This window comes from Agelaius phoeniceus, chromosome 1 (genome assembly GCF_051311805.1).
Source record: "Agelaius phoeniceus isolate bAgePho1 chromosome 1, bAgePho1.hap1, whole genome shotgun sequence".
Lineage (NCBI taxonomy): Eukaryota > Metazoa > Chordata > Aves > Passeriformes > Icteridae > Agelaius > Agelaius phoeniceus.
In genome coordinates, this window is record NC_135265.1 from 108,974,297 (window position 1) to 108,988,837 (window position 14,541).

General features: G+C 39.7%; 1 protein-coding gene across 2 annotated transcripts in view; it reads right to left on the reverse strand.

The window, feature by feature from the left end:
- The window catches only part of CDH2 (cadherin 2), a 114,292-nt gene that overhangs the window by 21,764 nt on the left and 77,987 nt on the right, over positions 1–14,541 (reverse strand). For both annotated transcript variants that reach the window (XM_054643476.2, XM_077185108.1), the window contains exons 4-11: positions 14,287–14,433; positions 13,046–13,201; positions 11,521–11,665; positions 10,293–10,465; positions 5,261–5,398; positions 4,714–4,899; positions 2,559–2,815; positions 1,083–1,225 (exon numbers count right to left, since the gene is read on the reverse strand). In XM_054643476.2, coding sequence (XP_054499451.1) covers positions 1,083–1,225; positions 2,559–2,815; positions 4,714–4,899; positions 5,261–5,398; positions 10,293–10,465; positions 11,521–11,665; positions 13,046–13,201; positions 14,287–14,433 — 1,345 coding nt within the window. The remainder of the gene's footprint in view (positions 1–1,082; positions 1,226–2,558; positions 2,816–4,713; positions 4,900–5,260; positions 5,399–10,292; positions 10,466–11,520; positions 11,666–13,045; positions 13,202–14,286; positions 14,434–14,541) is intronic.

The following is a 14,541-nucleotide window of genomic DNA, read 5'->3' on the forward strand; positions in this document are numbered from 1 at the left end:
ATTCTTTTACAAAACCAATCTAACACTGTCACTGGCCCTGCTGACACAATAATTCTTATGTAGTCTGCACTCAGAAAAATGGCCCTATTCAGCAAAATTCAGCAAATAACTGCAGATCCATAGATCACGGACTCACTCACTTCACTGACCAGACAGACAGTTAACCTCCAGAGATGGTCCACATCAAAGGCTTCAAAGAAGGTGCAAAATAGGGATGGTTTGTCCTCTGGAAAAATTATTTCCTAACTTTGAAGGCTTAAGATCACCCTTTACCATAACTGTGCTATTTAAATTCTTTCTAATACTGAGTTTCATCATGCTATTTCTGGACATTCCTGCCATCTATATCGAATGTGTTATGCTTTCATAAATCTTGCTGGAATCACACTGGTGTGATCATTTGGCACTGAATTTTTCAGTATACCTACCAATGGTTCTCATTCCACCTCCTATAATCTTCCAGTTCCATTTATGTCCTTTCTCCAGAACAGAGCCAAAGTATAGAAACAGTTGATATAGCTTCCAGTTCAGAAATTTTTACCATGTCTTCTTTGCAAGGCAAATAGCCCCAGTGTTTCAGTTTTCCCTTATAATGTGAGAATGTCCCTAACTGTGCCTGTCCATCTTTCTGCTATCAGCTATGAACAGTACAGCCCTCCAGCTGAAATCAAAGGACTTATTTCTGAGCAGTGTTAATTGTCATTAACAAACTGACAACAAAAAGATACTTTTCCTTCTGCACTGCTGCAGCCTGAATGTGGGAAAATACAAAGCCCCTCCAATGACACATTACTCCCCATAAAGCCCACTCATGCTGTGCATTCACTCAACCTACCACACTCCCATGCAGGGCTTTTTCAATTTGCTGTCAACACAACTACTGTAACCAAGACAGTGTTTTTCTTTAAACTCAGAGAATTATTCTTCAGCCATTTCCCAAGAAGCTAGGAAATTATACATGGTCTGATAGTAATACAGACTTCCAACGGGATGTATTCTAAGCATATCCTGTTTTCTGCCCCTAAAACTGAATCACAAAGATGAAAAGCTTTTTGAAAAAAATACACAATATTGATACATACCATTATCAGAAGCAAGAAATGTTGCATTATACATATTGTTTTGCACATATATTGACTCTCTGTCCAAAACAGCTGTAGTAGTTATTTGTCCATTAACAGGGTCAATTTTCAGCCAATTTGCAGGATCTGAAAGTTTTGAGTACCTGTGTAATTAATCATAAGTTTACGTTATTTATCTAGCAACATAAAAATTGACAACAAAGACAGTATTGGTATTTTAATTTGTATTCTGAACATGTTTTTGGAATTTGAAGACACTATTTTATTTTCCATAATAAATTTCCATTTATCAAGCCCTGTCAGTAAATTTCTTGGAAATACATAAACCAGTCCTGCATTTCGATTCTTCACGTGCCTTGCCCTGTAAGTTATCATGTAACTGGAGGAAATCATATAATTACCATAAACTATATAACATTAATACTCAGACTCAATTAAAATATTCAGTCAGGATCCTCCTTGGTTCTTCTACACCTACAGAGCTATTCATACTAATTTTCATATTGTCAGAGTGCTGAGAGCAGGAGAGAAGTAAAAACGGATAGTGTTAGTTGCACTAACTCACATTGTTCTAGCACTTCAGTATCACTTCATTTTCAGAGGCCCTGGTTTTACTGCATGTTTTTCATCTTAATTTGAAAGAGAACTGACTTTCAAAACCATTCTTCTATCTGATAAATTTTCTCTTTGACATTAATCAGGTGCAAGCTATCTTAGTGTTGAAGTCCTCATGCTGTCATTTCTATGATGGTTATGTCCAGAAATGAGCAAAGTATTACAAAGAGCTAACCAAATATCAAGAGAATATAAAATTGCAGTCATCTTTATTTTGGAAGGAAAGACAGTACAGAAGTCCTGGAGTTTCTTCTACATTAGCTAAAAAAAAAAAGAAGCTGTATAAGGTGAGTCCTGACCCATGGGCAGTCACAGCCTTGGCTTTGCAAATAACGCCCATTTCTTACATGAGGCATACTTGTGTAGAAAAGTTTTAGACATAAGAAAAATTATGATCAAATTATGAGCATAGCTGTCCGTACAAGAATTCACAGACAGACAACACCTCCATTTTGCATTACTGGAGAAAAAATAAAAAGAAAACCCTTTAGATTTCATCAACAATCTGACTTCGTTGCCCTGTGAAAATTACTGGTGAATTTTAATTGCAAATGATCTTAATTCACAGAAGCACGTGCCTGCCCTGACTGAATTTGCTGGGATAGAACATATACTTTACCACAGATGCATAACTGCATTCTATCTTGATGCAATGGGACTTAGGATGAGAAAACGACCCAGCTTACACACCTGGTCAGTTCACCTTCTCTACAGCCAAAAATCCCTTTGGAGAAAGCTGCACAAAACCCACAGGATGTGTTGGCACAGCTGTGTGCTACAGTAAATGCAGTCATTTCACAAGTCACCTCTTTGCTCCCCACCCATTCCACAACACAGATATTGCAAAGTGCTTATATAGACCTTAGGGAGGTTTGCTGCATGTAACGATCTGGGTCCTGAGCAGTAAAAGTTGTCAACATGCTCCCAGCCATCAGCCCTTCTTCCTGACGCACGAGCTTGGGGTTTGGAACAAAATATGGGGGCTCATTCACATCAATGACTGTAATGGACACGGTTGCTGTTGACTGAGGAGGATGCTGAATCCCCTTAGCCAAAGGCACTTGATTTTCTGCAGCTACGGTAAGTACAAACATCCTGTTGGTCTCGAAGTCAATAGGCTGGGAAGAGCAAAGAGCAAGTGTTAATGTTCACTCACAGTAGCAATGGACACACAGTAACATTTTAAAATTAAAGCACATTTTTGAAGATTACTTGTACTTTTCTGAAAAATGAGCACAGAGTCTGAAGAGAGCACAATCACCTCAACACAAGCCCATGTGTTGGGGTTTTGCTTAGCAGCATGTGGCGGTTTCAGTTCTGCACACAGCAGCAGCAGCAGTTTTGAAGTCAGAAGAGCTAGAAACCTTTAGAAATCATTCTGGGATTTAACCTACTCTGGTACTGCCATTAGAGACAAACGAGGAAACGAATAGTTTAATCACAAAATGATGAAGGAGCTCCCAGCTTTGTGCCAGGCACTCAGATGTGCCTCCTGATGATCTATCCTGGGGACAGAAAGCTGCCTCTTTCTGTCAGAAGGATGGAAGTTTCCTTCAAAGAAGTTCATGACTATAGCTATTCCCATAGATCAGAGATTCTCATGTCCTCAACATCCCACTAGAAAGACTCTTGGTAATCCCAGTCAACCTGTTTTCTGATATACCTATAGCTTCCACCTTCCCAGTGAAGATAACCTTCCATTTGGAGAGTTCCTCAAGAGCCAGAATTACAAATTAAGAAGAACTAAAAACAGTGTGAATCTAGAGTTCCTCTGTCATGCTGCACAGGGTTGAGGCATTCCTGGAGACAGGATTTCCCTTTGTACTATTCACTGTACTACTCACACAGATCCCAGATTGGAAGAAAACCCTGTACCTCACTGGGGCAGTTGGCATGTGACAGTATGAAGTAAATGACAAGAGACAATCTAATCTTCATTACAGGTTGACAGATCAACTCATTGCACTGCCAATAAAAACTGTAGGCAGGTTTCCAACTCTTCCCGTGTCTGGGCACTTAAAGGAGTGCTAAAAAGCACAGACACTCACATAATTCTTCTTGGAAGACTGCAATGCAACAATTGGTACCTCTGGGGAAGAGCAGTTATAAACCAGAGACAGTTCTTAAAGAAACCCACTGTGAATTACTATTAATGCTGCATGTAGGTTGTATCTTTTTGTCAACTAGATACTGGGAGGATTAAAATCAAACAAAACAAAATTAAATAAAATGAAACAAAATGAAATAAAACAAAACAAAAAAAAAAAAGAGAGAAAAGGAAAAGTGAATTTTTTAATTTCCAAATGGGATTACTGGCATTGCACATTTGACTTTGAAACCGATCAGCCAAAAGCAGAGCAGGCCAACTCAGAGATGAGACATTTATCAGTGGGTCATGAGGAAAGGTGGCTATTGCCTGGCAGGTTTAATTATAGAATCACATTGTTATTATCACTTGAAATAAGTCATCCCTCAACACAGAGCTGTGTTGGCTAGAGAATGAAGACAGACAGGTTATTCCATAAAAGGTATTTAAATGAGGTTTTAAAAATAGCCAGTCTTTAAATGTCTCTTGTAGAAGTACCCTCCCACCTATTATTTTTTCCTCTCTGATTGTGCTTTGACTGCCTGTATCTCTTCCTTAATGGATCATCTTGACAGAAAGTGTGCAGACGACATGCATGACTACTAATTGAGGAGGTAGGAAGTTGTTTAGACTAGCAAAAAATACTAAGCAGACACTTTTCCACAGAGTAATTTCTAACTTTTAGCAAATAAAGATTCAAGATTTTTAATTTCTAATAACCTAGCCAGATTTTTAAAACTGAGCAGGCGGAATACTATTGATAGCATAAGCAAGGTAACATTCGAAGTGACAGACTCAATTCCACAAGAAAGGGAGCATCCGTTTTATTCCAGATTCATGCTGGCCTCAGGAATTCACATTTCCCACAATTTGGTGTTCTCCCACCTCTCCCATCTCTGCTGAACTCTCTGAAAGGCAGGCCTGCCTTACCTTTACGACAGTGACCAGCCCGTCGTTGCTGTTGGGGTCGGTGAGGATGGTGAAGCGGCCGGTGGGGTCCCCCCCGGTCATGCGGTACATGGCGTTCCAGGCCGGCGTGTGCGGCTGGTCCTTGTCTGTCACCGTCAGGTTCGCCACGATCACATCCACCCTGTTCTCCGGCACTTCCCCATAGAACTGCAGAAACCATGGAAACACTTCACCTTAGCTGGGGAAGCATGCAAGGGCCACACCAGGCTGAACATTCATCAAAGCGGGACAGCCCACCTCTCTTCACTGGAGCTCTGATAATTTATTTAATGAAGTTTACCTGAGGCCACCCAGAGAACCAATGGCTTGATTCCCTTGTCAGCTTTTGCCTTTTGGTCAAAAGCAGAACACAGCATGTAAGGAATATATATTCTGCACATATTTTGATTCTGCTTGCCAGTATGGTATTTAATAAGTAATAAATATTTACTGTCTGCGAATATAATGAGAGAAACAGAGAAGGGTTATAAATACACACATCCTTCAGTAACTCCTATCCTGTACTTACAGTCATGGCAGTGAACTCTGGAGGATTGTCATTGACATCTGTCACAGCGATGACAGCAGTTGCTGTGTTTGAAAGACCATATGTTGGGTTTCCTTCCATGTCCGTAGCTTGAATTATTAATGTATATTGTTGTACTTTCTAAAACACAAAATGACAACATAAGTTTTAGACAAAACTAACATTACCATAGGACAGCAGGTGTTCCCAAAAATTGCACTCTGCTAAGCAACAGAGCCTATCACACTGTTTATTCTAGTTAGCATCACCCAAAATGACAGGAGCAAGCAAAGTTTGTGCCACAGGAATACAGCAGCAGGTTGCTTATACTGAACTACTGTTTGACTTTCTTCAAAGACCATCAAGGTTAGGACAGGCTGACTACTTCCTACTCTAATAAATCAAACCACTTTAGACAGTTAATGCATGATCACAGGTTTAACAATGCTTTTCAAACAGTGAAAAGAGAGCCAGAGTGCATTTTATACTAAAACAGGGAAAGTCCTCAAAAGCATTTGAGAGCACTGAGCCAAGGTAGGTTTGTCGGCCAAACGGCCACAAGTGCCAAGGTTTTGTTTCAGCCAAGCCTGAGTATAAAACTGCTGCTGCAACTTCTTGTGATCTCTATGGAAACCAAAGATGTCGAGGCCAACAGAGACGAGTAAGGGCATTGGAGAAAGGGGGAGGGAAGCACCAAACGGGCTATTTCCATAAATGTTAAACACCCTGGCTGAGTATGGGCCCCCTCTCCCCCCACTGCTGCTAACGGCCCTTGAGCTGGGCACTCGCTCCCCCCTCACAACTGGACTGGGGCCAGTGTCCCTAAGCACCCAAAATGCCTGGTGGAGACCTGACCTCAGCCTGGTGAGCTGCTTAAAACAACATTGACAAGGTTCTATTAAAAAAAAAAAAGCCATCATAAAGATGTTTTCTGTGTAGAATTGCTGAAAAATTTATTTTAACTCATTGCTCTCAAATATTTTAACTAATTGCTCTCAAATATTGTGCATGCTCCTTCATTTTTTCAGTTCATTGTCCTTCCTTGCAGAGAAGTGTTATCATCCAGTTCTTCCCAAAAGAAAGGACACAAATGAAAGGAGCTGCTATTACTTTGAAACAGCACTTTCACAAACGGTTTACTAACACTGGCAAAAACATTTTGGCAAAATAAAAATATTTCAGAAAGAGCCTATTTTTATGTTTTGGGGTTTTTTTTTTCCACTTGGTACACTATTTTCTTCCACTGTCTAAAGAGGGGGGTACATGACAGATTACTTCTCATGAAAACAATTTACAGAATCATGAAACATGCTGAGTTGGAACAGACCCATCAGGATCAGAGAGTCTGACTCCTGACCCTAAGCAGGACAACCCTAGAATCACACAATTTACAAAAAGGAATTACAGGTATTGATACAAAAAATAAGCAAGGATAATTCCATGGGTAGTATTTAGCTTTCTTTCAAACTTTGGCCAGACAGTACGATAGACATGAGAGGTTTAATGGTTTGCAACATTTCCAAGCAGCAACAATGAGTCACGGAATAGAAAGTTTTAAAAATAAGCTCTATGGATCTTTATCGCCCACTGAAGATAACGATTTATGCTCATGACCTCTTTCACACAGAAACCTTTACAAGACACCCCAAATGTGAATTGCTACATACGCATCCCACAATTCTTTAAAAAAGCAAGACTAGTATTAAGTCTACAGAAATGCAGTATTCATGTTTGATAATGCATAAATATATATACGTAGATGTATACGAATTTTGGCTTGGAAAATGTACTTGCAAACTGACCTTAAATAGGCTTTAAACATCTTAAAGGTTTCCTTCATGACACCAGTAAGAGCAGCAGTCATGAGGGAATCAAAGAAATGCTTTTACCACTGTCATCCAGGAAAAAATCATACTTTACTTACTGTGAAGAAATAAAATCTAAAACAGTATTGAAGCAAATCTCACTGCCATATGATTCTATATTATTGAAACAGCAGGTGCTTCTGATTCATCTGGGTCTTAATACATTGATCCCAAGAAGCAAATTTTATTAAAGAAAACTCCATTATTATTACACAGAGACTCAGCTTCCTTACAATCATCTTACTTAATTCCAACAGAACCACCACACTAAAAACTTCCCCAGAAAGTGCCCCAAAAGACAGCAAATCAGTGTTTTTGTTTGGTTCCTTGTTTTTTTCCCCCTCTTCCCAGCACTCACATAAAGCAGATCAGCTGCTGAGAGTGAAATTTCAGAAATCAAGAAGCACACAACTTTCCAGGCATGGGGAAATTGGGGGAGGTGGTCTCTTTTTACTGTGGTTTGAGAAGCAGCCAGGAATGAGCTGTGGAGCATGTGTCAGCAGCCTGCACAGAGACTTAGCAGCAACACATCTAAAAGCAAACTGGCAGCTTCAAGAAAGAACGCAGACCTCATCAGTTCACATCTTTCCACTTCAACAGAGGCCAAATAAAAGAGCACTTCACTGAATTAACCTCACGTGAGGCAGGAATGCCAGTGTGTAAATTTAAGTACCCTGCCTGACTTCTTCAGCACCTCCAGCAGTAAGGCAGATGTTTTAATGCCGAAGTGAATTCCACAGCAATAACGGAAGAAATAAGAGCAGCTGGATCTCATGAAACAGCATCTTTTGAGATAACAAATGAAAGATTTCTTCTGCCTTAAGCTGAGTTTCCTTACCTAAGCAAATCTCCTCCTGTGCATGTTAGCACAGATAATGCATTGTGCATGTTAATCTAAAATACCAGCAGATGAGGACTGCTATCAGAGGAACCACTTTTTTTTTTAATGCCTACAACACTTATGCTCCCATAAAAAATGTGTCACATTATTTAAGAATTTAAAATTCTGCCTAGCATTTTATGTCTTTAATTAGAGCTTTATCAAGAGAGACAAGACTTAGAGAAAAGAGTGGAAAGGCAGAAGTGGGCAGACCAGCTGGGGTACACGGACAACAAGGCACTCCCCAGCTCACTGTCAGAAGACGATTCAGCTTTGGCTCTCTAGACTCCCAGTCATTTTAATTTAATTGACTTCCACAAAATGACTCAGGAAATGGAGGAAGCAAAGCTTGGGAAGGAAACCATTTTATTTCATATTAGTCTAATTTAATATTTGAATGATTTAACGTTAATCATTAATATCCAACATGTTCAAGAAATGTTTATATATACCCATCTGGGTGTCAGCAGAGTGATCCATCAGGAAAACTAATGGTGAATGACAAGGCTTTTCCAACTGCTAATGTGAGGGTCTAAGCTCCACAGGCAGCTGGTTTCTTCCGAGTTAAATCCCTCCAGTATAGCTAGTCACCAAGTGATAAAACCTCAAGAATTATCGCTATGTCCTTCTGAAAGTTCATCTGTCAAAGATGACCAGGGGATTTTAAAAACAAGGGCAAAGCTGCCCATCATTCTTTTAATTTAATAGGGCCATACTGTAAAGTTCAGGGTTTTCCTTTGCTCAAATCCCTTCTCTTCAAAACCAACTTAAATAGAATGAATGTTAATAAAACCTCAAAAATTAATTGCAATATCTAACAGTCTGTTTAGCTTTTCTAATCTTCTGATTGCCCCTTTCAAACTGAAATGCATCAGAATATTAATAGCAAACAGAGCTTCAGAAAGCATTTTTATTCTCTATTTTAAATAACTATAAACAAGCAGCTAAAAGATGAACGGCAAACCCAGTACTTGGGATTTAATGAGCTAAAATGAGGTTAGTAATACAGAAGTTGAAACAAGATGTATTCAAAAGAGGTTTGTTAGGATTTTATAGCTTGTTTATAAAATAATGCTTATCTCTTCTGAAGTTTTCAAGTGGTTTAAAAGCACAGTTAGTGTGACAGATTTGGAGTTGGGAGGGAAATATTTTTATTCCCAACCTCACAGATGGGTGAATCAGAGTAGAGGATCTGGCACGCTCCTTCTCCAGTAGTGGGCACAGTGAGGAACTGTCTAGACAGGATGCACCTTGCTCAGCACGTAGCAGTGAATTACTGACAGATTATTTCTTTTTGCTATTATTATTATTGCATTGCTCTGCTTTAGTGTGTATCTGTTAGATGTATCTGTTTCTTAAGAGCAAACAGGCTTATTGGATAAGATCCTTTCCATGACCCCACAGAGCCAAGAGTAACTATGTGTATGGAACAAAGGTCCAATTTTCATCTCTAACATAATTTCCTCTCCTCTGAATTTTGTACTCTGAGACTAGGAAAACAACTGGTGTCAACAGGGTGAAGAAAGGGAGTAAGTTAAGACTGGGGATGGGGAGAAATATATCACAGCATCATGAAATTGTATGGACTAGAAGTGACCTTAAAGATCATGTAGTTGCAGACACCCAGCCCCAGGCAGGGACACCTCCAACTACACCAGGTTGCTCAGAATGCCATCCAACCTGGCCTTAAACACTTCCAGGGATGGGGAATACACAACTTCTCTGGACAACTTGTTCCTGCATCTTACCACCCTCACAGTAAAGAACTTCTTCCTTTTATCTGACCTAAATGCACCTGCTTTCAGTTTATAGTCATCTCCCCTCATCCTGTCTCTATATGCCTTTATTAAAAACCCCTCTCCAGGCTCCCCTCTATGCCCCATTTAGGTACTAGAAAGCAGCAATAAGGTTTCCCCAGAGCCTTCTCTTCTCCAGGCTAAAGAGCCCCAGCTCTCTCAGCCTATCTTCATAAGAGAGGTGCTCCAACCTACTGATGATCTTCACATCCCTCCTCTGGACTTGCTCCAGGCAGGTTCACTTATTTCCTGTGCTGAGAACCCCAGATCTGAATGCAGCACTCCAGGTGGGGTCTCAGAGGAGCAGAACAGAAGAGGAGAATTATCTGCTGGCCATGCTGCTTCTGATGCAGCCCTGGATATGACTGCCTGCAGGTGCACATTGTCAGCTCATGTCCAGCTCCTCGCTCACCCTCTCACCCACCCACCACCCTAAGCCATAATCTTTACAATATTAAGTGCAACCCAGCCCACAGGATTAAGACCTGCCCTACCTCTCTGTCAAGCCCAGCTGCAACAGTGATAATGTCACCAGTTTCGTTGTTGATTGTAAACATGTTTGGAGAGGGGCTGCTCGGGGCCTGGGACAAGATTCTGTATCTCAGCATCCCATTCTGGGCGTTGGGATCATCAGCATCGATGGCAGTAACAGTCATCACGTAGGTCCCTAGCAGCAGGATAAATAATTGATGTTATATCAACAGTTTACACTCAGATTATACAAGATCACTTTACAAGCAGTGGTCAAAGCACATATTTCTTTTGGTAAAATCTGCACATTCCTTCTTTACTTAAAACAAACTGGCTTAAATCAAGACTCACCAACAGAGTAATTAAAATACATAAGAGGAGATAAAAATACTCTATGTTTATAAAAGACTAGATTTGCTTATAACTGAAGAAGCTACATAAACAATGAAACTCTACAGTTCTGCCACAAATAACATTTCTGTAACAAAAGAACATCTCATGTTTAGATACTTATGTTATTAATTGGGCCAAAGGAAATATACTTAGTGTTCAGAATTGGTGGACATACTGATAGTGACTGAAAATCAATATAAATAATACTCTTTCAAAAGTCTTTGAGATAGATCTCAAATGCCAAATAAACACTGCAAAGTTAGAAAACACATTTCTGGTGCTAACCTTTCATTTTGCACTTCTGACAAATTAAGGAAGTGGTTTCAGCCATAGTGCAAACTTTAGTCTGTGCTGATTAGAATTTTAATGAGATCTGAACAACACTTAGGTTTTCTCAAGAATTCAAATGACACTGATTTCAAATCCCAGTATTTGCAAAGCCTCTGGGAATCAGAACTAGAACTGTATCTAGTGACATTTCAGAAGTCTCTTATACCCTGACCTGTCAACTAAATGAACATCAATGTCCATCATAAAAATAAATGTAAGAACTGTGATGTTATAATTAGGATTTTGAAAACCATAAACCAGAAGTCATACACTTAAAGCCTCCCCTGGTTTTAGTTCATTCACATAGCAATTTTGCCTTTTGGAAATGAATCCCAGCATGCTAAAAAGTGCATTAAAAATAGGGTGAAATAAGAAGATAGAGGATCTGAGATTTTGCACATCACACTAAAGACGCTTTTCAAAGTATTACAAGGTCTGAAGGCACTCCCTTCATCACACCTTCAAAATGATACTGTAAATATGATACTTCAAAATAATACCTCTGCCTCCCAAAAGCCCATATATTACCTGGCTTTGATCCTTCAGGGACTGTCCCATTCCAAACCTGGTGTAAGAATTCAGGTCTATTGTCATTCATGTCAATGACATTAATAACAATGTCAATAGGATTTTCCACCTGGTTTCCATTTACATCCACTGCATGTGCTCTCAGCTGCAAAAATCATTAATAGTATTAGAATTTGCACAACATACAGGTGCAAATAGATATAATAATAGTGACAGGAAATTTCAGGCCAGACATTTTTAGCTCAGTGTATTTTCTTATCTGCCACTGCTCCTTCATATCGACGTTTTAAATTTCCAAGCTGCTAATGGAACTGATGTTCAGACTTCCAAACTATTCTAAGTTGCAGACTTCCTTCCTTGATTTGATGAAAATTATTTTAGATCATGTAATTTTGATTACTACTAGTGCCTACTGTCATATAGAATTCTGGTTTTAATAATGGCTATTAGAAAACATTCTCTAAAAAGATGGAGATTTAAGTGTAAATCTGTGTATTTAGATCACAGCATGGCCATTGCTAGGGAAAAGAGCAACTTTCTCCTATAGCAGTCCTGCTGATGCCCATCATGTATATACACACACACATATCTTATGGCTACAAAGCTACTAGAAAGCAGCAAGATGGCATTATTAACTCACCACTCTGGTAATGACTCATATAAATGTAAATTCCTAAGTCAGTAAATCCTGAATTGCCAATGTCAAATTCTCAGTTAAAATCTTATGGATGCTAGAGCTGTTTTTTGAGAGCCTTTCACCCACATCTCCCCCCCGATGCTTCCTGCTGTGTCCTCTGTTTGGGAGCAGCACTCAAAGAGCTCCCCAGAGCACAAGGTAAGGAGTGTTTTAGTCCACAACATGCTGGAAAACTCTCTCCAGTTTTCACTCACCCAGGAGCTGGGTGATTTCAGCATGGTTTCCCAAAAGCACAGGAAACTTTAGGTCACAGCCTGCTCTCCCCGTCTTCCTTGCAACTTTCCTTTTCCACTGGTACTGGAATCTGTGGTCTACTTTTTCAATTTCTTTAGAGCAAAGAATATCATTTTCATAAGCTGACAGGCCTAATTTACAATTCTATTAAAATGCTTAGATTTGGCCCTAAAATAAAAATTGGTATGTTATTCTTCCCATCCATTTCTCAAATCACAGCTGCTGCTGCAATTCTAATAGCAGTCACATCCTAATTTAAGTTGCTGAATTAAAAATAAACTTCTGGAAAGTATACAATTCAGTGGAGACTGTGATCCATGGCCTGTACTTGAAATATAAGCCACAGTACCCATATTTCCATATTTTAAAATTACTTTACCTAAATACATTTAATCACTGTTTACGTATGTTAATGTACTTAAGCTGCTTAAATATAGTAAGAGTTAGCCTTATTAAGTACAATAAATACAAATCTGCTACAAACTCCTCAAATCATATCTCATACAAAACTAAATGCTGGCTGCTCAAGTCATGTTTGAAGCAGATGTTCATCTTCAATTTGATAATCTGATTTGTGGTAAATTAAACTCTTACATGAAAAGAAGCAATCTGCTCCCGGTCTAAAGGCTTTGTGACAGACAGCTGTCCTGAGATGGGGTTGATGATGAAGATGCCTGTTGGAGGCTGGTCAGCTCCTGGGCCAGTCACGCTGTACCGCAGAGAAAGGCTTTTATCACGATCGGACCTAATCTGTGTGTCAAAAAAAGATAAAGTTTACATTAGCTACAAACAAGTGCAGGATGGGACTGCTGCTGAGACAAGCAGCAGCTCTATTTATCTTCTCCTTGCTCCTTAAGATGTACTTGCAAAAATAAGTATTCTGGAAATGGTACAGAGTTGGTGTAAAGTCGGAAGTTCTTAACAGCACTCTTTGTTAGAAACTGGTCAAAGGATATTCAGAAATGTAAAATTATCCCTGTTTATTTCTCAAAATAAAAATTATCTGTGTTAAACAAAAACAAGCAAATATTTTAAGCAGAATTGTTTAGACCTTAGAGAAAGCATATAGTATCCTAAAATTACACATGAAATAAAAAGCCTGGTTTGTGTTTTCCCCTTTCTCAGATACCTTCTCAGCCCAAAGCTACAGGCTCTCTTCCATGACAGGCCAGCTCTTCAGAAACTCGCCATTTTTGCTTAAACATTGAACTTGTTTCATATTCCAAGGAAACAACTGAAGGGAAGTGCATCTCTGAGGAGCAGCTGAATCACCAGTGCACACATAAAACAGAACAGAGTGGAACTGTGTCCTATCAACTTGGGCTAATGTTCTGCCAAGTTCCAACAAATTGATCATGACCAGCCAGTATCATGTGTGGAAGCCAGCCCAGAGGAGGCTGGCTCCTGCAGAGGCTCCTTGCAGTGGCCACTTCTGGGCAGCAGAATCCTGTGGAAGAGCTGCTGTCCCCACCCCATCAGATACAATTTCCTTTGGTCTCCTGGCGCACTCTGCTTCCTGCTCACTCCCACACCATTTCCCAGGCAGGGAACTCCAGTGCAGGAGACTGGAAAACTCCTGAACCAGCAGAGATGCCCCTCAACACACTTACCACCCAAAACAAGGTCATCTTCCACCAGTAGAGATGCATAGGAACAAGTTAAACCCCAGGAAATTAGATGCATCCCAGCATGCAATGCACAGGTAGCAACAAGAAACCAAAAGACCCGAAAGACTCTGATAAATGTCTGGATGATGAACAAGACATCATTTACACAAAACCTCTTCAAGAGCTCTCTGAGGGATACTGAAACCACACTTCTATTAACTTCCTTACCCTAACTAATTCCTGAGGAAAAGGTCCTTTGGAATTTTCTGGTAGGTTGATTGGAGGAATAACCCAGTCTCTCTTCTGCCTCTTCAGAGGGCTGCTGTGCTTGTATTGTTGCCATGGAAATATGATTTCTTCAATTTTCCTTTGGTCCTTTCCCAGGTACAAGATAAAATTAAGCACATGTTAGAAGGAGAATTACTAGCAGACATTATAAAGTAACTCAGGTACAATTACATAACTGACTGAAAGACTGTCCTT